General features: G+C 39.1%; 2 protein-coding genes across 5 annotated transcripts in view; both read right to left on the bottom strand.

The window, feature by feature from the left end:
* LOC139749184 (G-protein coupled receptor Mth2-like) overlaps positions 1-16964 on the bottom strand; it is a 53814-nt gene extending 36850 nt beyond the window's left edge. The window contains exon 1 of one of the 3 annotated variants that reach the window (XM_071662847.1): positions 16827-16964. The gene's annotated coding sequence lies outside the window, so the exon portion shown is untranslated. Of the gene's footprint in view, positions 1-5253; positions 5421-13194; positions 15002-16826 lie in introns of those variants that run through there. The other 2 variants (XM_071662848.1, XM_071662849.1) reach the window with 2 other exon arrangements.
* Positions 16965-22009: 5045 nt separating this feature from the next.
* LOC139749186 (G-protein coupled receptor Mth-like) overlaps positions 22010-27842 on the bottom strand; it is a 45767-nt gene continuing 39934 nt past the window's right edge. For both annotated transcript variants that reach the window (XM_071662850.1, XM_071662851.1), the window contains exons 7-8: positions 26145-26226; positions 22010-24354 (exon numbers count right to left, since the gene is read on the bottom strand). In XM_071662850.1, the coding sequence (XP_071518951.1) occupies positions 24031-24354; positions 26145-26226 (406 nt within the window). In that variant the 3' untranslated portion in view covers positions 22010-24030. The remainder of the gene's footprint in view (positions 24355-26144; positions 26227-27842) is intronic.

The raw sequence follows: 27842 nt of genomic DNA on the forward strand, positions 1-27842 counted from the left end.
TTTAAAAGACTGGTTTTTCACTTCCTCCAAAATTCGTAAATACGTTCCCTTGTCACTTCTTTTTCCCTTTCATTAAAATCTCTAAATTTCCTTTTCAGGCCCGTCCGTGACTGAATCCTCAAAAAAAAGGATAAAAAAATCGTTAATATGGCACTATCGATATTTGTGTCATCTGCAAATTTAGACACTACGTCATTCAGCCCTACATTAATGTCAGTGATACTCATAATGAAAAGTATAGGCTCCTAGGACCGACCCTTCTTGGGGACCACGCCAAACAAGGAGAGATATATTGATAAACACATCCTACAGAAGAGATAATAATGTAAACTCACTCAAAAAAGGCTTCTCTGATTCTAAGAAATCTCATCACTAACGAATGACAAGTTAATATCCCGCTTTTGCGAAGTACAAGGACCCACCACTTTGACGTTAAGTGATAATTGTAAATAATGATAATGACAGTGAGTGCTATCAAGACAAGAAGACACAAGAAATACGGTATCATGAAATAAATTCAAATTTCTTTGAAATACAAACGTGCTCGCACCTAAATTCCCAATCCTAGTAAAGGGGCCCATCAAAACGAGCAACATTCTGTGACAGTGTTATCTAGGAGACGAAGAGGATGTTAGGGAGAGATGAGAAGGAAGGGGGAGCGATGGTAAGAGACCTGTGTTGTGCACCACATCGCAACAGTGTGTACGTAATAGGCCAATCATCATCCCCAGCTATTCTTGGTCATCTCCGATGCAGGTTAAGTTTGTCAGGGCAATTAACATCTCGTAATGGTAATTTTATAACTGATTTACGTTTGGTTTGAGTTCTGCAGCGACGACAGTTTAATGGTTAAAGCTACGACAATGGAAACTTAACGTCGTTTTTGGTGTACTTATACTTTAAGCTTTGGTTGACCAAAAGTTAAGATAACGTAGCGTTAAGCAATATTGCAAACCTGAGAAAGTGGCTAGACAAAGTAATAATAATGTTAAAAGTAACAAACACCGTGTGAGAAAAGGCGCGAGTGTGTGGGCACTTCTTCAGATCAATTTAGCGAGGGTCATATGCATAGTGTATATGTTCGTGAAAGTATCTTTAAATTATGAAATACTCTTTTCGGGTGGGTTGAATCTAAAGACAGAATATACAATAGTGTTTATGTACAATGGGATGAAATGGAGGCGATATGAATAACAGAATGTCTCCTATAACTTTGGCAAGGCCCATTCACTGTGGCAAATACAAAACCTATCCGTCATCCATAACAGTGGTAAGAAATTTCAGTATTTTGACGCTCCTTTCTAATTACGTTCAGACCAGGTGCGTATCCAGGATTTGGTCGAGGGTGATTGCTAACTTGCCAATAGGATGAAAAGCCTAATACTAGAGTACAATATAGGAACGCATTATAGTTTAGAGAACTCAGCCCATTTTGAGTTCATTTGGAAATCAAATTCAATCACAAACATGAGTCGGTATCTCATAACAGAATCCAGCTGTCGTAAGGAGTAATTATATGATGAGAACGGTCTTTTCTTTTTTTCTTTTTTACTAAAACAAATTTGATATTCGATACCCAAAACAGCTGATACCTATCATCATGGTAGATTTGCTTATGAAACAAACTAACTCGTTAATATAAACATTTGTCAATGTTCTAGGAGGGTGGCGAAATGGACAGGATTGTTCCATTGGCTACCAGTGCAGATGACAAATATTTAAGAAGACATACATGTATATTCATTTCCCCTTTAAAGGAACTAAGAGTGAGAATAACTTTAGAAATACATAAATCACCATTACTCTTAAGTGTATTGTAAAGTTCGCCTCCCCACACCAGAGCTTCCGAAACTGAAGGTCAACCCCAAATGAGATTAGACAGCGCCAACGGTGGTGACATTCTCAATTACATACGTCAACAAGAACGCCTGATTGATAAACAGCCATTGTCGAGAGCTGCATCATTACTCAAGAGTTTTTGTCAGCTGGCCTTAGTACTCAACGAGACTCTCGAAAGCGGAAGGTATGGTAAATACGTTACTTCGTTAATGAAAGTGCTGATTAACTGATAAAAAAAAAATATGGTCATAATATCCAAAGAAAAATGACATCCAAACAACATTTAGTTAAATTATTGTCATCGATCACTGTTACTATTTATTGAATACAAAAATCCGTAATTCTTATACTTCCTACAATCTAAATACAGGGGTAGATCTCCCTTCGTGATCTGGGATTGTCAAAATGTCAACTGACGGGAAGAAGCAACAGAATGATATGAAAGTAACATTTAGCGATGGGAAGAGGAGACTGCTCCGTGGGGGAGGAGACTCGGAGCTCCGGCATGCCACGCGTCCTCCTTACTACGGTTGGACGCCCATATAGTGACACCCGCACACGAGCAACCCCCATGGCCTCAACCTTGCTTATGATACGAAAGCTGGAGCTGCTCTACCGTCGCCTGACCACCAGACAGAGCCTCATCAGCTCAAACGATTCCTTGAGACAACTGAGTTTTGCAGATCCGTCAGCCTTACAGATGAAAACACTATTTACTGCGATGGAAGCCCAAGCGTGACATTTGCTGCCGGCCACCGCACCACACGTCCCGGGCAACAACACATCCAAGAACAAGTGAGTGGTGGCGAGACGGAGTCACTCTCTAGGACTGGTTGATCGCGTGCGGCGTTCGACCTTGGCGAAATCGTCAAGATCAGCGGCAGGCTCACCGGGCGGCGGTATGTGGAGATCCCGGAGGACATTTTGATGTCGTCAACCCCACTATGACAACCGCACCGGACACGAACACGCTGGTCCATGACGGAAGACCCACTCACACCAGTCAGAGAGTGAGGGGATTTGTTCCAGGGACATTCTGATATTCAGAGCCTGGAGTGGCTGTCAAAAGTGCGAACTCATCCCCGCTGAACATCCGTGGTGGATCATGATTTGTCGGGGAGTGGGGGCTGGTGTTGGGGAGCAACACAGCCGTCAGGTAGTGGATGACAAGGTTCATGAAGTTCTGATATAAAGTACGGCGACGACCGGATATGTGTGACTCGCTTAACCTTGTCGGGTCCGTCCCTCCTCATCTCGGTAACCTTGACGGACACACACCTGGTTCAGACGCGACGCAGATCGAAATGCGATCCATGACACTGTGGTTCGTCATTTAACTGTCGCTAGTACGTAGTGCATCAGTTGCCACTATTAGGGCAAGATTTATACCGGGGCTTTGGCGGCGGGCTACTCTCGGCCAATCTATCCGATCCCGTCAGGAGACAGTAGACAAATGTTTGAAATTCATTTTTCATTTCTCTTTCACAGTTAATCGATCTCCATAAAAAGAGAAAAAGAGATCCCAGATTTGCTAGTGCCTTGTACCCAGAAAGATTCCCACTAATGTCTTCGCTATGGCAGAGGTTGAACCGCCCCCGGCAAGCGATGTCGTGCATCATCGTGCTAGGATAGCCTTGATGCGGTGTTCTAGAGTTAAGTGATAGGCTGTAATCAGTTAATCCCACCTGTCTGCAGTAGTTGTCACCGCGTGTATCACATATGCACGAACATATTCAAGCGTATATCCAGGATTTGGTCAAGGTGGGTGATTACGAAATTTCAAGGGGGAAGAGACGAATTAAGGACTTTCAAGGAGGGAGGATTATGAGCTTTCAAGGGAGATCGGGTGAATTATGATCTTTCAAGGTGGGGTGGGGGCAGGAACTATGAGCTTTCAAAGGGGGATTGTGGGAATTATGAACTTTTCAGAGAGAGAGGGCGATTGATGAGCTTTTAAGAGGGTTCAGTTGTGTACTTTAAGATCAAAACAAAAGTGGTGTGTATGGAGACACTGCATGTTAAAGAACTCGGCGTTTTTGAGTTACTTGGATGTTAAATTTTGTTACTAATGAAGAGTCAAATTCTCAGAAAACTACACCAAGTTGTTGTACTGAACTTTATTGTGAAACCAGCGGCCTGTTTTGAACGAAAGTATATCAATAATATTTCAAAACAAAACAGCTGATAACAATAATGAAAATTTTGTTCGATGACACAAGTCAATATGCTTCTGCAAGCAGAGAAAATTATATCACTCTAAACTCATCTCTTTTTTGGGAGAGTTGTGAAACTGGCCATGTTGCTTATTAGTCACTAAATTAATGGTATATATATATATATATATATATATATATATATATATATATATATATATATATATATACTTCGCCATTTTCCGCATCAGCGAAGTAGTCCCAGGGACAGACGAAGATGGGCCACATCCGCTCACACCCATTCTCTAGCTGTAATGTGTAATGCATCGAAACCACAGCTCAGTATCCGCAAACAAGCCCCACAGACCTTTCCATGGTTTACACCGGATGCTTCATATGCCTTGGTCCAGTCCACAGACAACACGTCGAACCCAGTATAGGAAATCATTCCAATTCACTCTATCCCGTGCACGTCTGCCACCTTCCTGCATGTTCAGGCCCCGATCGCTCAAACTCTTTATCACTTCATCCTTCTACCTCCAATTTGGTCTCCCCGTTCTCCTTGTTCCCTCCACTTCTCACAAACTATCTTAAAGATTAGGATAGCCAAGTATATGGATAAGGAAATGTTCAGCAAACTGTTCATATCATACGTAAAAACTATATGTTTCTCAAATTTGGTCACCCTACCTTAGGAACAACAAAGAGCTATAAATTAGTAGGTCAAAGGAAGGCAACAAAGATAGTAACAGAATTGAGACAGCTGAGTTACAAGGAAAGTCTAGAGGTTTTAAATTTGCCCACTTTGGAAGAGAGAAGAGCGAGGGGTTACTTGACCACAACCTTTAAGTTTTGGAAACATATCTCTGACAATTCGAGAAAATGTAAAGGTATTTTGATCGCATAAGAGAGATGGAAGAGAACGACAGAGGACATGATTAATGCAGACAACATACATGAAATCAAAAAGATGTATGATAGTATAGAACGTACAAGCGGTTGGGCCCTACAAGTGTAAAATTCCCTTACCGGAATCAAACAAATAGGTAATTAAATACATAAATTCTATCCCAGTGCGTGCTCTATAAAATTCATTACTTCATTAATGCTAAATAATGGTCACTGACTTAGGAGTAAGAGGTTATCGCAGGAGTGGACAACGAGACCTATTTGTTCTTGAATATACGGCCAAACAAAACAAAAGGCTTTTACTTGACGACAAATGGCGTACTCCCCTGGCGTCAAGTAGTGCTAGGCTTACCTATGAAGAGGACACCCTTCAACTTCGCTGCACTCCACCCGCAAAGGTAGTCAACGGTGTATTTGGGCAGTATATCTTGGCTGCACAACACTAACAGATGTAGTAACTGTATCCAGAAATGTAGGTCCAGGAGGATAGCTTAGGATGAGCGCGTAGTGTCGGCAATCGGTCACATAGACGCCACTTCTTCAACTGTCCCGCTCCAAGTGTCACTCGAGGCTAAATACTATCAATGTCAGCCTGTCTCCGTTACAAGACAAATTCTAATTATTCCATTAGTGTGATTTTATGACTGGTGGTACAGTTCTCAAAGCCTTTACCGTTCTGTAGTAGGATATAAATCCCTCTAACACGAAAAGAAATGGTTTCCGGAGGGGACACACAACGCAGTTGTATGTGGATCACAAAAAGGCGATACTCTTACAGCCTTGCTCATCATTTTGATATCTCGGTCCCTAATGCGTGTGTCGTTATCACCCTAGGGTGTAATCAGGGCTCTTATATATATATATATATATATATATATATATATATATATATAAAAGCAGCGCGTTACCGAAAAGTTTCATGCATATTTGTCAGTGGTGCATATCAAAACATTTACAGATTTCAGGCTATAGAAAATGTCTCTACATTTTAAAACGTTGTATTGAAGTAATTGATCCAATGACTGATTATCCTATCCTGTGCCTACCCGTAGGTCATTATAATCCAGCAGGCTAACAAGTAACAGGTAATCCTCTGTATGATTGAGCCACATTCTCAGGTTACAGTCTCCAACTGACGAAAGTCAACAAGAAAAAATATCACTGTGTCAGACGAAGAACGTACCTACCTACCTGTTCGACCCCCGATGGCGCTTTAGTGTACCTTCTCGCCACTATATCCAGATCCATGACGTAACCATACGTCCTGATTACGGCGAGCTAGTCCAGCTCTCACATCGTCACGCTGTTCCCTAAGAACTGTGAGGGACGCAAAGATGTCCCGCACTTGGGAAATACCGATAAGCTACATGTCTAGGTGGAATTTTTGCGCTCGTAATGCAGTCGTAGGTAAATAGCAAAGGTCTGATATAATTATAAACACCATATATTTCTTCATTATGGAGCGTAAGTACGGTAACTTCCAACCAACCCAATACTGTTTTCATATGATAGGTCTAGTTTCATATATTAACGTCCAAATACGTAACCATATTCTTATTGAAGATGTATTATGAAGTGTTTGTTTAATGTTCACTTTCACGAAAAAAAAAAAAAGTTAATGACCACTGTATCACAGTTATCCCCGAAAGTGTGATAGCAATAGATTATTGCATTTGGGGACAAAAAAAAAAAAGGGGCTCCACCCCTGGTGACAATCTTGTTCTTATTTTTTCTACTGAATAGCCAAGAGCCGTCCCGCTTTCAACTCCATACAATCAAGTACCTGTAGTCATAACTCATGTAATGCGAAGCTAGCCCCATATCCTTCACGTATAGAGCACAAGACAATTTCCGGGGAGCAAGATTTTTGCCCGCATTTTAGATTACCTTATTCTCCATGGTAACGATTTGCATGAAAACAAACAGTGATGCGAGCAGGTAGCAGGGATTAAACAAAAGCTGAGTAAGTAGGTGGTCGGGAACAAAAAATTCGTATAAGAAACAGTAAGGAAGGCAACGGGTGTAACCTAAGACAGATGTCTGTTTATTATATAAATTTCAAACAACTCCGGACCCTTAAACTGAAAATTAAGAATATGAATATCTTTTAGAGTGAAATGAATGCGGAAGGATAACAAGAGAACAAATGGGAGCCCCAAAGTCATGGGAGCAAATAGGAAAGTGGTACCAGACACAGTTGAATAAAGAGATGGGGACTGTTCAGTGTGTTACATGTTACGGAGGCGGCGGATGTGGTTAGGTGAAGTGCGACAATGCGTCAGGAGAAGATGTAATCTCACTTGAGTTTCTTAGATTGACGGACATCTGGCTAAGAAACAGTTTGGCTTCAAGGAAAGACCTCTGGAGATATTCGCCTTCAAGAATTTGTGAGAAATACTTTGGGAAAGAAAGTACATATCATTAGCAGTCTAGGATCTGTGGGGGCATATATATATATATATGATATGGTTGACAAAGAGGCCTTCTGAAAGGCGCTACGAATACATGGACTATATGGAGAGGTACTAAATGCAGTGAATTTTTTCACTAAGAGGGTTACGGTGTGCGTGCGTGCGTGTGCGTAGGAAGGCAGGAGGAGGAGGACTTCTCGGTAAAGTGGAATGCCGCCGCTGTTGTTTATTTTGTTTATGCCTGGGGTGGTGAGGAAGGTGTACGCAAAGGTTATACGGTGAGTGGAAGGCCCACCGTACACTGGGGCTAGGGAGGGAGCATGGACGGTGAAACAATTGCTGTATGCAGATGACACGGCCCTGGTCAGGACCGGATTAAGGCATAAGCCAAACTGTTTCGGCCATAGTGTAGGGCCCCGCGCTCATGATAAACCCCGTAATAGAACGATCAACTCTGTGACACACACACACACACACCTAGAAATCCCAGCGGCGCGTCTGAGTCAGGCTGGTAGAGACGCCACACTGACGTCACGCAAGACGTGTATGACGTAATGGGTGAAGCAAACCACAAAATCCGGTGACTCCAAGAAATATAGCACAATGGATCATGAAGAAAATCTTAAATTCGAATAAAACTGTTTATACCTCAATAAACAAAAAATCATATATTATACATTACAGAAAGTCACCTCGACTGAGTAGCAAAACACCAAATTAAATCCTGTGCCCCACGAAAATGGAAATCAAGGTTTCTATATACAGTGAGAATGGGGCCGGTCCTGAACACACTGTAGAAGGTATTCCACGTCATTTCGACAGGCGTTTCTTTGCATGGGTGTTTTGTCGTATGATCTACAGAGTCATCATGACTGCCAGAAGGAAGAATTATGACTTTTCAATTCACAGTTACAACTTGAAGTTGGCGGTTTTAATTACCCTAAGCGTTGGCGGACCTAAGACCCAAACTGCCAATCAAAAGCTACACGACATTGTATTAAAGCCCAATCAAAACTAAGCTTTAACCAAGCGAGTCTTTGCACACACAAACACACACACACACACACACACACACACACAAAATAATACATAAACAAAACATCCTAAATCAGTGTAGATAAAGCAGAGGACTGAGAAACATAAGCCTAACCATAACATATTGTTAAGAAACAACAATTCTATTGTTTCCTCTTCCACTATTTCCTCCATTGTACATAGTGGGACGCCACCTACCACCCACAATTTCCGAATCCCCGAACAATGACGTCCGCCGTAATCGGATCCTCTCCACTCCTCCCAACACCACAACCATCAAACGTTTCTTCAAGATGGAACTCACCCCTGTTTTGTTCTTTCTCTTGTGTTGTGCCATTTATTGTCAGTATGACTCAAGTGCTGGCGTGCCCTAAAGGTCTCATGTATTTCAGGAAAAAGGTGAACATGAATATATGAAACTTAATTCGTACTTTATATGATGCAGCAAAACGTGCTGTGTGAAAAATTGAAAGGGCCAATAGCATTTGTATCTTTCACTGGTAGTCTATTATATCTGGTTGTGTATGTTATTGTAAATGCCCCAACCCCCGACATTTCAAGATATTATTCATGCTTGTTTTCTTCATTATATTGTATCATTCATAGTCAGTTTAACTGAAAATGGGCAGAGTGCCCGAAACGTCTCATGTATTTCAAGAATAAAGTGAAATTGAATTTAGGACATTAAACTTACACTTTATCTGATAAAACACACAGTGTGTTGAGAAAGAGAAAAAAAAAACGAGTGTTAAATGTGCACTGGTCTTCAAGATTCAGTGTATTAAAGAAAATATTGTGCCTGCTTACACGTATATATATATATATATATATATATATATATATATATATATATATATATATATATATATATATATATATATATCACCAGAGAGGAAGGAAAGAAATTAGTCAAGTGACAGGCGGAAGCCGAAGACTTCACTAGCGATAAGCCAGGCTACATGCAGGTACTAGCCTCCTTGCTACCTATCACCAGCTACAAATTACACTCAAGTAATGGCCTCCTTGCCTAAATACCAGCACCTAGGGTACATGCAGGTACTGGCATTTCTGCCTAAAGAACCAGCCGATGTTCGATATAAGACCAATGAAATATAGGAAATAATCTTTCATGAAAAAAAAGGGAATTAAAAACTGTGGTCATACCCACTATATGAAACGGAACTGTGAAAACTTGATTTAAAAATAAAGCTCACAGTTCATGAGTAAATATGTATTGCAGTTTTGAATATCATGGTTACTGGACTGACATTTAAAGAGGATGTACTGTATTTCGCTACGTCCGTGAAGAGACGCTTTCAGTATACTTCTTCATTCTTCCACTCCTGCCATGCGAAGGTTACTAAACTATCCCTTAGTGAATGATGAAATGACTACCAGCCACTAACCTAGTCTGGTTTCTTTAAACTTGGTGACTGGTAGGCCGGGTGGCGGCCTCCCACCTACCCAGTATGGACTACACTGAGTGTACTAAACGATTTGTTATACATTGCCTCGGGCCAATGTTAATCGCTGATGCCAGGCGTTAGCTAAACAATGCTGAATGCGAAGAGATCCTGCAGGATGAAGGACCTCACGTCAAAGAAAGAAGACCTGCTTTAAGGAGGTGGAGCTGGGAGCTGCTTTTTCAAGGTGGTAAACTTCAAGCTTTAAGAGGAACTAAACAAGGTACAGTATTTCTGACAGTCATTTTGTATAACTAAAAAGATGTAAACTCTTCAATCTATCTCAACTTTAAAGGGTAACCTTTCTCTAACTGCACACAGCGAGGAAGCCTAGGAAGGTCTAGATAGAGCAGATATCAGCAGTTTGGCAGGAGAGAATATTACCATTAAGATATTAAACAATGACGAGGTTAACACGATGATTCTGCTGACGGAGGAGGACTATTAGCTGAGGTAGCATCTGCAGTAAGGAGGCGATCCTGAATTGTGTAAGCGAGATGCGGGAGAGAGTGAAGATGGGACACCGGGGATTTTTCAAACACCGATTATCTACTTGGGAGCCGATAAGGTGTAATAGGTGTGAGTGACGACAGCCAGGTGCACATACAGGCAGGGATGTGGGGATTACCCTATTCAACACCCGACGGGACACTGTGGAAGGAGGAGGCGCAGTCTACATCTCCTCAGATCATTCTAATCAATATTAAACTGTTCACTAACAACTCGAACTAAGCCTCAGATATAGTGGTTCCACGAGACGTCGCTTCATCCTTACTTTACAATCTCGAACTTCGGCAGGGGTAGAAGTCCAGTGGACTTCGCAGCTGCTCTCAGTGGACTGCGGCCGTAGCCCAATATTCGAACTCATTTACACTATCTGATGAGTGGTCTGGATAATAATAATAAAATATCAGAGATCGTTCGAGAGGCAGATGTTCCTTACGTATAGAGAGCTACAGCATTTGTATTCAGCGACTGAATTGGCAGACAGTAAAGAACGGGCCCTACAACCAGTATGCCAAGGTGATTACCTTTTTTTATGGGAAGGTAGAACAGGTTCGAAACCCTTGGAACAAAAACTATAAATTCTGCAGTAAAACATCCGGCTACAGCAACAGAATCGGGTAATGAAAAAGTATGTGAATTCCCCCCAAATAGGAAGAAAAAGAAAAGCGTACGTCAGTCCAGAATCCATCCCTAAATAAAAATTAACAGAGCACCAAACAACATCAAGCACAGCCTGCAACAGCTTCATCTAGACAATAGCTCAGCAACGTGTAGCACCTGCCACGCAGTAGCCTAGCCTTCCGAGCCAAATGAATTATCACACACCTCATTCAATGCCCATTCATAATCAACCCGTAAAGACAACTGCCCAACTTGTGCTTCAGGCTCGGAAGGGGAAAGAAAAACAAGCTTCTCAAATGGTAATATAGCACTTAACAACAATTATGGACGACTGGAGACGGAAAATGTTCAGTGGGGTGACAGAGTTACAGGAAGTGACACAACCTGCAACAGAGGAATGCGCAGGGACTTGGACGGAACACCCGACCTCTCCAAGCGGTACCGTTAGTTACCAAGGGCCAGAGTAAATGTAGTACTACAGCGAGTGTTGTCTGCGTGTTCATGATATTTTCATGTTTGCCAGCTACCCAAGCTTTCGTCGGCACAGTGTACCAGGCAAGTTAGCTTGTACGAATTTACTGAATGGCAATACGTAAAAGCGATAAGAAAGGTAAACAATATTCTAAGATTCATAGGGAGGGCTCTCTCGAAAAACTATTCCTTGCTCTCGTGCATTCCCATCTTGATTTTTGTGTTCAGTTTTCGTTGCCCTAAAAAAAAAAAAGACTAAAGAGAGTACAGGGGTGAACTTAGTTACTAAGATGATCCTGGACTGCAAAAGAAGTCGTCTGGATGACCTTAAATAATTCAACTCTAAACCAGAAGTTTAAGAGATCTTAATCATTTTTCCAAGTTTTTGTTAATCCTACATTGTTCTCACTCGAGGTGGCCATTATGTTTAGCCTGGGCCTTCTCAGCTGCTACAAAGATTTTCAAAATTATCAGACTTTCAGTATCTAGTCCGAAACATCAGTCTAACAGTATATCAGTCAGATCTCAGCTGTAATAATGGTTAAAAAGTCGAGTGGACACGAATGAGGTAAACACTTTTTCTTTAGCAGGATCATTAACGTATGCAATAACTTGTTAGTATGAATAGCTATATAAACATAATAGATACACTCAACACTAGACTCGATATATATATATATATATATATATATATATATATATATATATATATATATATATATATATACAATAGTTCACAACACACGTGATCTAGTATATGATGATAACCACGAGGAAAATGAGGCTATGGGTTCCGTCCGAGGTGCACTTTCGTGTGGTGAATACTTTGTCGAGGGAGATGCAAGAGTGAGATGAGGGACTTCGAGCAGTTGGTTGATGTGCAGGGAAGGGGTGGACCCAGGACGCCAGTGGTTTACCAATGGCGTCTTGGGTTCGCCTGGTGAACAGACTATTTAGATGTACAATACTTTGACTTAGATGTGAAAGCTTCTATTTTAAAGTCAAACGCACTCTCTCATTGTTATGAGGATACAGTAACGCGTCTTCGGGCGTAAAACATAAATTGATAGGTCGTTACACTACAAATAATTAGGAGTGTGTATTCACGGGGAATTTTTATTAACATATAAAAAGCAAACAAGGCGGATCTGATGACGGATATGTCGGGTTACACGACTGGGGCAAACCATCACGTTAACGGGTCGCTCATAGTGAAGTGTATTGACCTCTTTACCCTACCGCTAATAACGCTGTCGAGTTCTGCAATGACGACTAGTGACACCAAACAAATGAAGGCAAATGATGAGTATTACATAGACCCTAAGATGGAATCAGGCTGAATGTTTGAACCTTTAAAACACATCTCCAGCCCAAAGTAAGGAGCTCTGACTCCCCCTATTGATCAAGATTCTCAAGAGAGACAGGGAAAGCGCCTTACAGAAACGGCTGCCATCAAGACCTTGTCGGCCGGACACAACTGTAATATAATGAGACGCGGATAACAATGTACAACTGTCTCGGGCCCTTGGAAGTTTTCACTGACCTCTGATAGCCCCCTGAGACGCTCCTGTTGCTGCTTCATAATCATTCCTAACGCCAGTACTAGACACAGACAAATGATCTACGAAACCAACTGGCAGAAGTGGTGTTAACTCTAATGAAAATCTCCGAAGTGGTTTCGAAATCCGCTATATTTAGTGAGAATCCGGTAGCTTTTACATCATTCATGAAATAATACATTACAGCTCTTACAGTAACTATACACTAAGTGAAAGTAAAACTTACCATTTAATCATCCAGCGAAAAACAAAAAACTTCCTCCTCGTCGTTTGCCTTTGCAACTATCGCTGAAGCAACTTGCTCAAACTCTCTCCCGCTGATGACGTATTGTGCATCCCAGCCAGCGCCGCAGTCAGCTGTACCACACTGCATGTTATCCATAACATCTGTGCTCTCCTCTTCTCGGCCCACTTTTAATTGCGAAAATAGCACTGACAGTCCCCAGTATTTGGCAGATTTCTAAGTTTACATTTGACAGTGTCAAGCTGATATTTAAGCAAGGAAGCGAGTGTTATACTGATTGCCAAATACTACATCTCGTGGATAGGATTAGCCTATGTACAACTTTATAATCATCTACTTCGATCCAAAATATCATTGTTTAACTGTTCATTTCATCTGTTCTGGCTCACTGCACAGCATTTCAGTAACTGTGCGACAGATTTTTTTCGACGGCTTTCAAACACTCATCAAGGAGGAAAAGTGACATTTTCTTAAGCACCTGGAAGTTGTCTAGCAGTCTACTCCTCAACCCACAAGAGTAAAACAACAACAGACAATGCAACGTTCGCGGACATTCATTTCAGCCCCTTTGATTCTTTTTCTCATATCCTTAACCTAGATATGCACCAGGGTCAACATGGGAGCTAATGTCAATGTTGAAGGGTTAATATTGGTGTAAAAACACCTTTTTTTTTTTTTGCTGTTGCAAGGAAGAGGTTCGTTAAGGCAAGGAGGTGCAGCATAGTTAGACCAGCATCTTATCACAGGAAATTTCCTGCTATATAGGTTGAATAGTTTCAGCACTGTAGCACTTCTCAGAGGACCTCGCAGTTTCAAAAACGTAATCTGAGCTTTTCCCACAGCCAATATACGAGTCACTGTGGATTCCATTTTCATCCATCTCATGTCACACTCTCGGAACTTGTACTGGTTGTTTGCCATCATTCAACATTTCAAACAACTGTCTGTGTAACAAATGTCTTTTTGATAAGTGTCTAAACCAGCTATAGGCCTCACACACCACGAAATCAATATTTCTTGTCAGTGCTTCAGCCACAGACTGCGATAGAGCCAACTGAAAGGAATATCACAAACACAGCACCATTATGAGATTTGGGAGTTCAATTTCTTTCTTCGATAATTCACAAACACCATCATTCTTGCTAGTATTTACGCTTACGTTGTCAACACCTTTAATTAATCCAAGTAACGTGGAGATTATTTTCTGTAAACTCCTGCCAAATTATGTTTAACCACTGATAACAACAGGGGAATCGTTCATTAAACTGCTAGATTTAGCATCGCCAACATCTTCCCATAAACTGTTTGTAAACTCTGGGCCTATTTACATTTACAATAACATTTTTGCAATCTAGTTACGTAGATTCATACTCTGCTCTGGTTTCATGCGAGTCTTTTTGCAGGTTTAGAAAAAAAAAAAATGCCGTCACAAATACTGTGTGGTCTGCAAACAAACTGCTAATCGCACTTCAGCTCAGTCGCATTCTGAGTAACACTATGTTAAGGTCAAGTTATTTTTGATGGCCTTGCACTAGAGAATGGCCTGAACGCTTTCTTATATATTTTGATGCCTTTCCAAATCACTGAGCTCCGCAATAATTCCACACTTACCAATTAGGCAATCTGTTTTTCTCCCTTTTCCACTAGCCTTAACCAATAATCTCTCAAATTTAGGTCTGTTTTCCAATTCTTTCGGTAACACTGTGGATAAACTAGGCCCATTATTGTCATATTAATGTCGAGACTTCCACTACACGACAGGTGCGCGAGGACTGTCTGGTGGACAGGCAGCAGTGGACGGGGGGCGGGGAGGAAAACAGGTGTCACGTATATGGTGAGAACGGGTGAAGTACCTCTGACCGATTTGCTGCCAGTGGTTATACGGTATCAAGAACATGAACTGGTGGACGTAATTTAGGAATCCATAAGTATGGATACTTACACCAGGGGGACGAATATAGATAATATCAAAGATAATAGCATATATATATATATATATATATATATATATATATATATATATATATATATATATATATATATATATATATATTATTCACAAGTATAATCAGCCAAAATTACTGCTAAACAAGACGTATATCAACTAAAAAAAATCGCTATTCGCAATATGTCAGAGAAATCTAATGAACGGGTATGAAAATCCGATAGATCTAGTTTTGCAAGTTGGCAAAACTAAATTATTCGGCAGACGAAATCACCTATACTCTGACAAATAATATTTCCACAATATTAAAAAAAATCACAAAGTTCAGATTAACAATCATGTGATATATGCCTTGTTTAAGAAGCAAAATATTACTATATGTTCCCAAAGAATAATGTCTGAGATTATTTACCCATTCCATTCACCACATATGCCGCACAAACTATTGATTTCAACCACCATCGTAAAATAGTCAAGGCATCAAATCCGTAATATTAATCAAGAAAATAAATACACGTCAACCTTGATAGTTAGCAGAGAAGAAAAAAGAAAATCCTATGACGGTTCTATCCTGTCCTTCGTCCAAGATTCTCTCTCTCTAGGAAAAGTCTAGCTTCATACAAAGACCCGCCCTTCGTCAGCAACAGGAATATTCGAGTTATATAACATTTTTCCCCTCTCCTGAGTCCTCGCTCAGTCAATGGATGCCTCGGAGAACGGCATAGCACACATGGGAGTTCCCCCGAGTGTACATGCCAAGTTAAAGGTCTCGCGCTAACTACAATTTGCGATCATTTAAACGTGAACGTATCTCACTCCAGTCATGTTGAATACCATATTATCGTAATCACATTACTGTTAGAATAACCAAATTAACGTTACGATATGGTAATATCTTTCTATTTACATGCTGAACAAATCTGCAATCTGATGTGACAGAATTATCATTTTGGAAATGCACGAAATCCTCTGAGAGGATTCCCTCCATTCTTGCGCGTAACTCCTCATCATTTGCCAAAATGTTTAATTCTTTTTCGTTAGAGTTTGATAGGGTCCAAAAGCAAAATTGGGGAATTTTTCAGTTATAACTATAATATGAGACAAAGTGCACCAGATAATCAGACATTCCATAGTCCCGAGCATCCGATATTGAATATAACACAGAGATCTCGAGGATTTGTACCTCCCCCCCATCATTTTTTTTTTTTTTTTTTGGCGTAGGGGGGGTTAAGGCTAGCTTGAGTTAGGTAGGGGTATGATTTGCACCCGTTCCTCTACTTCCACCAAACGTAACCTAATCGAACCTAACGTAGCCTGCAAAAACATTGGCAGGGGGGGAGGAACGTGAAAATCTACAATAGTGGTTCTAGCATAATTTCAAAGCTTTCCGTTACGTTGAATTGTTCAGGGAGTGAAAGTTAGGAGATAAAACGCACATACGTAGTTATTCCCTGTTTCTTTCCATTATCGTACATCGTTTTCCGCTTGTTTTCGCTCATGGCAAACACAGCCTCTGTGTACACTACGGGCAACAAACATGATTTGAACACTACAGTAAAAAAAATTCTTAGTGCATCCAAATTTATTTACAGCTGGCATTAGAATGATACCTGTAAATGTTCTGGCAATGTATTTGGTAAAAGACCGTAACACAGTCATATATACTTACCAACTCCATTACCATTGGTGACATCGAACACTGAGAGAAAGTGCACTAAGTCCTTGAGTTATAGTGACACTCATTGCCTCGATGGTATAATAAGCACACCGCTGGAAGCAGATAATGTACGACCTCACCACAGCAGGAACGTTCCTAGACTGGGGGAGGCTAAGGTTAACCCGTGTGGGGGGTGGTTGTCGGGGGTGGTGGGGCTTCTCCTACCGTTGGGGGGGAGGTGAGAGTGGGGTGTCAGTGGGGGTGGGTGGGTCACCTTACAGGTCTGACCACACGGGTTGTGATGGAAAGGAGGAATACCATATCCTGGTTTAAAAGGAAAATATCCCCAACTCGACAAGTGTTGAAACTACATATAAACACAATGTACCAGCAGTAGACGGTCTCTGGCATTGTATGACCCTAGACAATATACAATTTAGAGACACCATGGAGTGCGTCAATATTTTTTTTTTTTTCTTATTCTAATTGTTTCAAATCCAGGGCCGACCCCTTCCCTTACGCTCTATACGCTGAGTTAGGGCCCTGACAACTAAGGAGGCCCAATAATACCAGATGGCAGTTTGTAGAAAACAGGAAATGCTATCGCAGAAACGCAAACTTTTCAGGTTTTTCCCAAGGGATGACCACGGGCACCCTTAGGGAGGAATTTGAAGGGTGGAGAGGACCCCTATAAGACACGTTAGGGTAGCCAGATGCTCGGATAAATAAAGTAGATGTGGCATTTTTGTGGGTTAGTGGGTGATGTAAACAAGCGGCACACATTACAGGCCCTTGTGTCGTGAAATATATTGAATGCAAGGGAAATGACGCATGACAGTAGACCTGATGATCATCCATGACAGACTTCAGGAGTTACGAAGCGCTTAAGGCAGTGTTTTGTTGCGACAGCATAAATGTTTGCATTATGTAGATATGTTGTAATGATTACGTAGGACATTCAAAGCAACAAAGGCAAAATTTCCACCAACGATACAACGCAAGCCTCAGAAACATAAACGAACCATCAGGAATTGCATGATTGATATATTTGAAGAAATAATTAATTCTATCACCAGAGATAAAGTCAGAGTTTGATTTAATCACTGATGCTAGTCTGTTGATCCTCCAGTGTGAAGCACTAATGGTGTGACTCTAAGACAATTCAACTCTCCATGCCTTATGTAAGTTTGTAAACAACTCATTTTTTTTTTTTTCAGGGCCTCTCTAGTCAGGGAGCCCCAGGACATACATTCTCGTGACTTGGGAGAGGTTGTCACACATTTCCTGGAAGTGCTAGCAACAGGAACATACCACATGGCAAACTTTCTTTACGTTTTTATTCAGTCGAACATGACCGTATGAAACTGCATGTATATATCTCACCATTTATCGACAAGGTCACTTGAAAAGCTATTATTAATGTATCATTTTCCAGACATGACTAAACAGCATAGGGTGTTTGATAAGCATACAACCAAATATCAATCTAACTCTGGAAGTCATGCAATAATGCGTACGGTGAGTTTGCTCTCTATCATAGTTGAAGGCAAAGGACAGTTAATCATAATCATGATACCTGATACTAGCAGCCACAGGACAAGGAGATTTGATGCCATTAGATCCAGTACCACAGTTGATTTCGTTTTCTTTCTCCAACACCAGACGTAGTTTGTGTTACAGTAACCAGGATGAAAACACGCCTTGTTTTGCGAATCATCAGATTATGTTATGTTGAATGCAAACATTATCAAGGATTCACCATTCCCACTATATATATATGATCGCCCATAGAAATGGGCAAGCGGGGAGTACATGGAAAGACAAAGAGAACAGGAGACCTGATGGTCCATAACGAGATTATTATCTTTAAAAAAAACATGTTTAGAGATAGAAACAGGTCTCGGCGAGCCATCGCTTATTTACGGAATAACTTTATATCTGAATTTTGTCTTAAAAGGCTTATTTGTGACTGAAAGGATTAGTGTGGTTGATCTTGGAATTTGCTTATTTTGCTTAATCTCTGGGAAGTTTGGAGAAGTGAATTGTGACACCAAAGTGCATTGCTCCATTCCCCCTTATATATATATATATATATATATATATATATATATATATATATATATATATATATATATATATATATTATACTTTGTCGCTGTCTCCCGCGTTGGCTAGGTAGCGCAAGGAAACAGACGAAAGATGGCCCAACCCACCCACACACACATGTATATACATGCACGTTCACTCACACACATATACACACCTATACATTTCAACGTATATATCTATCTATCTATCTATCTATCTATCTATCTATCTATATATATATGTATATATATATATATATATATATATATATATATTATATAATATTATATATATATATATATACATGTACATAATTCATACTTGCTACCTTTATACATTTCCGTCGCCACCCCGCCACACATGACAACCCCCCCCCCCCTCACCCCGCACGCGCGCGAGGTAGCGCTAGGAAAAGACAACAAAGGCCACATTCGTTCACACTCAGTCTCTAGCTGTCATGTAATAATGCACCGAAACCACAGCTCCCTTTCCACATCCAGGCCCCACAAAACTTTACATGGATTACCCCACACGCTTCACATGCTCTGGTTCAATCCAGTGACAGCATGTCGACCTCGCGCCGTTCCCCGCGTCAGCGAGGTAGCGCCAGGATACAGAATACTGAGGAAGAGGCAGTTTGTTAAGTCAAGGACAATGTTTTTATGTGTAAATATGTTTCCTACCATTGTCTCCTTTTTGCCTATGATACATTAAGACAATGAACTTTGTTGATGTATATAGAATTGAAAATATATGTTCACTAAAACAATTATTAAGCATATGCATGGTATCCTCAGCAAACTTTATTATTAAAATTCTATCTATCCCCACCATATGACTGAGTTCTGTTTGACCAACTGGTTGGATCTTGAAATAGACATATGTCAGCATGGCATGTAGAATTCATATAGCTGTACAGCATTCTTTTATCCTACTCAATTTCTGTCATGATTACCTAGGTTTTATGAACCAGCTTCATTATGTGATTCTGTAGTTTCTTTTTACCTTTTATTTAAGATTCTTTAATTCATATTTCATTTTCATTTTCTATGTTATGCAAGTTCTATTGTGATTATATCTTTTTGTCTAACCAGTTTTATGAATTGAAATTTTTTAAATCACTATGGTTTATTAAAAGATTCTTTGGTTTATTTTTCACTTGCTGCTTCACCTGTGACTTGAATGTTGTGCTAGCTACACCTTTGTTTAAATCTATTGAACCAATCATGACTTTCTCTGAAGTTCTTGATGTAATCCTTGCCCACTCACTCTTTGAAAGTCTTAAAAAGACTTCTAGCCTTCACCTGAATTGTTAGTAAGCTTAGTGGTACATTTATTTTAATTTGATCTTCCATCCACAGCATCAACTTTTCCATTTCGTGGATGGGCCCTTGTCATTGCTCTGCTATCGTAGACTTCATACTAGCTGAATGGGACAACTGTAGACCATGCTCAATCACTTCAAATTTTTTTCCCCTTCATATTGGGTGATTATCTTCATTTTCAATCCCAAATCAAGCGGTTTTCTTGGCTTCTTGCCAGATCCATCAACATGTGATGAGTTTATCCTCTTTCTCATTCTTCTTTGGGGTTTAATACAAAAATGGTTTAATCTAGCAAAAACATTTGTCAGATTCACTTGAATAATGCATGCTTACTGAATGGTAACTGAGAACTAGAACTGAGAGAGATGCTGTGATGTACACAATGCTGGGATATCATCTGAGTCGCTATTGTATGCATGCAGCCATTAGCACTAGCAGATGTACGACCAAGCTTAATTTTTATATTTATGTAAATTTTTAATATATATCTTTTTAAGGTCATATGTATGGATGGTCATGTTGCATAGTTTGTAAGTAGGGGACAGACAGTATAAAGCTGATAGAGGGATTGACAAAGTAAGAAAAAAGCAGGAAAACAAAATAGACATATAATTTCAAGAATTCAACATCTATTTGGGCTTTAGGCCTATCAACTGTCATGGTCATTTACAGCCATGCATGTCAAATTACATCCAACAGTAAAATATTCCACACCTTTGGACGTCATGGTTAAATAAGAATACATCAATACATTCTTGGTACATTAACTTTATCAGCCATAGAGGTAGATACATGAAATGTAAGATTGTATGGCCATATATAATGTATGGCAGGCAAGATGTTGATGGTAATTTAGGATGGTATGGATGACCATGAGAAAAGAATAAGAAAAGTTAAACTAATTTACTAAGTGGACTATCCAGGATGATGGTGTTTCATTTGTGATGATGCCACAAAAATGACTACCATTCCTAGACAGTGGAAGTGTTTTGCTTCTGAGCCTTTGAAGGAAGAAACTGACAAGTCAATGCTCACGAAATAGTGTGCAAAGTAGTTATGAAGCTCTTTATCATAATGTAAATAAACTGAGAATAGAAATGGGCCTTAACATGATTACTGCATACCACAGTGATTAAATCTGAATTAGAGGGGAACATATTACCTATTATCTTTAATTCTGCCTCCATATACTAAGGATGGGTGAAGGTCACACAGCCTCTGTTCAGTCAAACACACCCTCATCCCATGTCTACACTATTAGAGTGAACATGGGTCTCTGAGCAAATGTACTTGTTTCTTTATTTGTCAATCTACACACTACGTTGATTTCTCCAGAGATTAACTTCATCAAACAATATTCAATGCACATAACCTTATGTAAATATTCATCCTCTGACATCCACATCTGAAATACCTCTAACCCAAAACATACAACTGTCCAACTTGTTTACCTCTTATCCATTAACTAATCTCTGTTATTTTCACCAGCCTATCTTCTGTCACGTATCCTACAAACACTTACCTCTTATCCATTAACTTATCTCTGTTATTTTCACTAGCCTATCTTCTGTCACGTATCCTACAAACACACTGTCTGAGAAAGGTGTCAAACAATCCCTGCAATCTTTCTAACAATTTCTTTACACTGCATATCTTGTTCCTGCAGTACTTTCACTTTTCATAAGGAAATACAGAGCAATTAAAATGAGGAATCTTATTCTTCTTCATACAGTACAAGCAGAAGAAAAATGGCTCATTCAAGTATCGGCAATAAAAGCAAGATTCTTAATTACAATTTTATTCATAATACTGAGATGCTAAATGCATAAAGTACAAAATTCACACAAACAAAGTACTTACATGGAATTTTGAACAGAATATCCTTTCATGACTGAAACAGTTTGTTTGATAGGGAGAGATCATGGAGATCATTTGATTTTTTCATATTCCATCAGGCATCTTATTCATGATGGAATCAGAGTATTTTTCGAGTTCATATCAAGATACTTTGATCGGTGATAATGATCTCATGAGCACTGTCATATAACTTAGCTTCTGAACCTATGTAAAGACCTGAAACACTACTCAGCATCCTCTACATGGAAGTACAATATTATATAAACTCAAAATAAAATTAGCATAGATGTGACCTTACAGAAATAAGATATGGAGAAAGGAAATTAACAACTACCTAGTTATGACCAATAACTGTAATATGAATATCATGAGTAAAATCTTTATCCCTCTGCGTATTAGCACACTATGATACCTACGGTATATTACTGAAAACATCAGTACACTGCACTCCATAAACAATTATTTCATTGAGTATGAGTATGTATACAATGCGGTCACATATTTCAGACAGGCTAACTATTTACAAGCTAGTTGTGCTCACAACCTGAGGAAAACTGTAGAGCTGTGGTCATTTTGTTCACTGCTTGAGTATCTTATTTTGAGGAAGAACTAGACTATCTACTTTCCTATATCCTACACCTTTAATGCCTTGTTTGCACCATAAACTACACTTTGGGGAGTGGTCACAACTGGAAAATTTACAGGCTGCCTCATTCAAGCACACACCATTAGTACTCCATGCCTCATAAGATGCTGGCTACCTTGCATTTACTCTATATCCTACCTCACTCCTATATATTTTCCTTATCAACCAAACATCTTCCATCCTCGTCCTTTGTTCTATATCCTTCTAACTCACTCCTATATATATATTCTTTACCAACTTATCGTCTCCCATTCTCTCCAAATGTCCAAACTATTAAAAGATATGTCTTTTAATTTTCTTTGTGACATAGCATTCTTTTATTCTCTAACTATCCACTACTCTACACATCTTTACTCTCTCTACTCCCCACCCCTCTCATCTGCTGATACAGCATATACCCTCAAATAGCACGTCACCAGACTAACCTCTAGAAGCATCAGTTCCATCCAATGTCCATGTTTCATAGCTATAGGTAAGGGGTGGCAGGATGATGCTTTTTTTTTCTACTTTCAGTGTCATGTTTTCCCTTTCATAATTTTCTCCAAGGGTCCAATCACCTTCCTCCACTGAAGAGCTCTATCCTTTCCTTTTCTTTCCATCGTACCATGTGCCTAATCTAACTTCACACTTCATTTCACAACTTTTATTCATTCTATATAAAACATTGCAATCTCCATAATTTCACTTTCCCTTAAACCATCACCTTACCCTCACCAGGACTTACTTTCATCTTCCTTCTTCTACATAGCATGCAGATCCTATTACCTTGGATAATTCCACTTTCCACTGAAACCTTTGACTTGTCTGCAAATGAGCTACTTAAAAGTGCCCAAATCTCTCTATCCAACTTAAGTTTTGCACACTCTTTGCCTATTCTTGCTTTTATGTGTCTCTGTACAAGGATAATACTCTACATTTACAACCCACTCCACCCATGTTCATCATGAGTCAAAAGAAGAACAGGCACAATGTCATCTGCAGAAGTGGCTATTCAATTATGCTTATTTCCTAAACTAAGCCACCACCCCATTTTACTGTGAAATAATAAAGTCAAGCATTTTAGCTTTTAACTTAATACACATCAGAGAAGTAAATGTTAAGACACTTTCAAGAAAAAACTTCATGAAAATCTTCTGAATATACTCCACTTTCCAAAAAATATGGAAACTGAGATATTATAACTCAGTAACTGACAATTGGCTACAAGTTAATGTAAACTTGGTACATTACAGCACCAAGTGACAAATCAACAGTTAGAAGGTAAAATCATTCAAACCTCAAAATGAAAACATGCACGTCATTACTCATCCATAGTGGTCATTGGAATAACTTCAATATTAGATACATTGGAGATTTTCCTGGGTGCAGGGGATCTTCTAGAGGATTCAGGGGTATCAGAGAGTTGTGTTGCTCCCTTTACCTTGTTAGAATTGGGGAAGATGACATTAGAAACTACAGAGATTTTCCTAGGTAAAGAAGTAACAGATGTCTTTCTGGATGCATCTGATGCTAACATACTCTGATCTGTAGTTCGATTATCCTTATTGCGAGTGGTCGACTTTCCTTGCAAACTGGACATCGTTCTCTGGACACTCTTTATTCGAGGACGCCAGGCACCTCGGATCTGTAAAAACACAAATTATGATATGAAAGTAGAATTAATAACTAATACAAATACTACTCTCCTCTTATCACATCATAAACAACACAATCTCAAAGAAAATAAAGTCCCATTTATCCATGACTGAATTAACCAGAAACCCAAACCAACAGCACTATTCAATTTTTCCCTGTACAGACAAAACCCCTAAACTAGAGCACCATGCATTCTATGTTTGTGTGATAATAGACTGCTTTGCAATAACTGTTCCAGAAACATAACCCTATAACTAAACAAGGGTCCCCAGTATACAGGGATAAGTCTCTCGCAAAATTGGCAAGGTGTATGGTAGGATAGTGAGTACTTCTGTTAAAAGGATTTGTGAACTCCTTATCACTGAAACACCAGGTGGGATTAGGAAGAGAAGAGGGTACGTAAACCAAATTTTTGCACCTTAGAGAATTGGCAGAGAAAGTTGTGGAAAAAAGATGGTGTATGTAACATTCAAAGATACATAAAAAGCATATGATACAACAAATAGCGAAGCACTTTGAGAAGTTTCGATCCTACATGCTGTATAGAAAACTTTCAAATGTTGAGAACTTTTTTAATGGAAGCAGTGCAAGTTACTTAATATTCACTTGGATGGTATGGATGGGACATTGCATGAGATGAAAACAAAGGTGGCCTGAAAGCTTGTGGGGCTAATGACAGAAGTAACTTTCACCCTGATCAATTATGACATCTTTTTTCATCATCGAAATTTTGATTTATCCAAGATTTTGATATGATGGTTAGTACAAAGAAACACATGAGATTTCTAGATATATTTTCAACTTTAAAGTCCATATACTATTGTACAGTACTGTATGACTGCACTATCATAAAAAAATTGTGTAACATCTATTAATCTAACTGATTTTGTTAAACGAGTGGGCTGCTTTGACAAGCTGTCAATACAGTGTATGAAATACTGCCATAAACAAAACAACTAAAACCTCATTAAAGATAGTCTATACAAGTTTCAAGAAACTCTAAACTGAGTAAGGGGTTAAGGACAGTTTGAGAGAATGTCACTTATTCATAAGAACTTTGATATCAACACTATATAATTCACTTGCTTTCTTAAGCAAGAGCTTTCTTGGCTTTTATAAAAGTAAAGATTCTGTAAGATCACCACAGTCCAGCCCTCTAGCAATGTTACTTTCAAAGATATTCTTCTTCTATATTACTCTGTATGTTCTGACCAATCTAACTCATCAGCCATATATTGTACAAGGCTGTATCATCATAAAAATTATTTCATTCACACATCTAATAAATCAACTGCACCACATATCTTTTTCACATCTTCTTGGACTCTAACCTCCTAGAGAAAAATATGAGACACACATTGTCCATATTTGCCAATTGTACTTCTTACATATACGGACTGATAGAAACCTGAGTTTCACACCCGTATATCAAAGTTGAGACAGGTCTTCATGCAAGCTTCCTGTACACAACCCTCAAGTTCTTTCAACCCAAAATATCCTCCTTTTCAACAGTCTGATCTCAGCATGGTTTCCCAATATCATCCTCACTGAATTTCATTCCTTATCTCACAAAATTATCCACAACCACCAATTCCTAACTATCAAAATTTGAAATCCTAACTTTATGCAAACCTAAAATCTTATTTTACTTGCCTTTACACTCACCATTCTCCTCCTGTACACATTAACATAAGCAAAGTACTTCCTTATTCTGTCCAACTGTAAAAAAATAATCAAAGCTAATAATGAACTTATAGGTAAACTGTACTTGGCTCTCACCTTTTTCATATTGTCCTTGTTGCAAACAGCCACAAGAAAGATGAGCACCCCTTGAAGTCCATTGATTATATCTGTGAACACCCTATAAAGATAAAAGTCACAAGCTGATTAACTTTAGTTAAACATAAGTTGAGTATTTAACAAACAATGATGTATAATGACAGTTAAAGAATAACATACATTTAATCAAGTATTCATAAAGTCTTTGGCATTCCTGTAATGCTAAAATCAATTTTAAAAGATGTGGCATAAGTGATGATGAAATTCAACATTCAAATGAGCTAGCACTAAATTTTCTACGACAAGTTCACAGCAATGGCACAGCAAACATGTTCAAGGAGTAATGATGCTGACATATTAAATCTACTGGTTTTAAGGGTTAGTCTCGTGTACCACTTATCTACTGAAAACTTCTTGTTTACAACCCAAGTGAAGACTCCAAATTTCCCACAGGTAATTTGGCTTCATAGAATGAAATGTCTATAGGTGAGAATGGCTAAGATCAAGAAGTTGCCAAATCAACTATTTTTCTGAAGTATAGATAGTGAAAATTTCCAAAGATTCTTAAAGTAAAACAAACAATAAAGTCTGGCAATGCAAGCTACGTTTATGAAATAAAATTGAATTCACAGCAGTCTTATGCCAACATAAAATCCATGTTGAAGAGAAAAGTGAAAAAAAAAATAAAAAAGATTTATGTGGCTCATTCCCTTATTATACCAGGTGTATTCTAACTAATAATTTGTTTCAGAAGCAGGGGATGCATTCCTGAATTTTCAAAATTGCTAATAAAAAGATGCCTCTTTTGGAGCACTTCAGTGTAAAATGTATAAGATATAAGATATAATTTTTTTTTTTTTTTTTTTTTTTTTTTTTGTTCCATACTATTTGCCATTTCCCGCATTAGCGAGGTAGCGTTAAGAACAGAGAACTGGGCCTTAGAGGGAATATCCTCACCTGACCCCCTTCTCTGTTCCTTCTTTTGGAAAATTAAAAAAAAACAAGAAAGGGGAGGATTTCCAGCCACCCGCTCCCTCCCCTTTTAGTCGCCTTCTACGACACGCAGGGAATACGTGGGAAGTATTCTTTCTCCCCTATCCCCAGGGATACTAAAATATATAAGATATAAAGAATTACAATATTGAAATAAAAGAGAACATCAATTGAACCGCAAGCTTCTTAATCCAAACACACTCACTAATACTGTAGGCGAGTATGGTACATATTATGAAAGGCAAATGGCAGATGGAGGACTGACTTCTTCACAGATGATGGCCCTGAGGCAGTGAGGAGTACAAAACAGGATCTGAATATGCAAGTATAGGATAATTTCCATCTCTATTACAGTACAATACAGTATCAATTTTCTGTTAAGACCCTAATTTCATGCAGTAGATCAATGGCCAGACAAATGCACGTGTAGAATGGAGTCACTGCTAATGATGAGTTTTAACATTTTGCCTGGATCTCATTAAGACATAAATGACCAGTGTACTAACACTATCTTCAGCACACATATTTTGCAATGAAGCCCCTTTATCAAGCTTCTGTATATTGCTACTTTCTTGATGACAGTAAATGTAATGTGCTTCTGTGTGGCAAGAATGACCTTGTCACGAGGGAATCCATAGTGATCAAAATGTTATAATCTGTCCAGATAGAGAAGGTCACAGGCATAATTGGTGTGCTCAACTGAAT

Source organism: Panulirus ornatus, chromosome 6 (assembly GCF_036320965.1).
Source record: "Panulirus ornatus isolate Po-2019 chromosome 6, ASM3632096v1, whole genome shotgun sequence".
Taxonomy (NCBI): domain Eukaryota; kingdom Metazoa; phylum Arthropoda; class Malacostraca; order Decapoda; family Palinuridae; genus Panulirus; species Panulirus ornatus.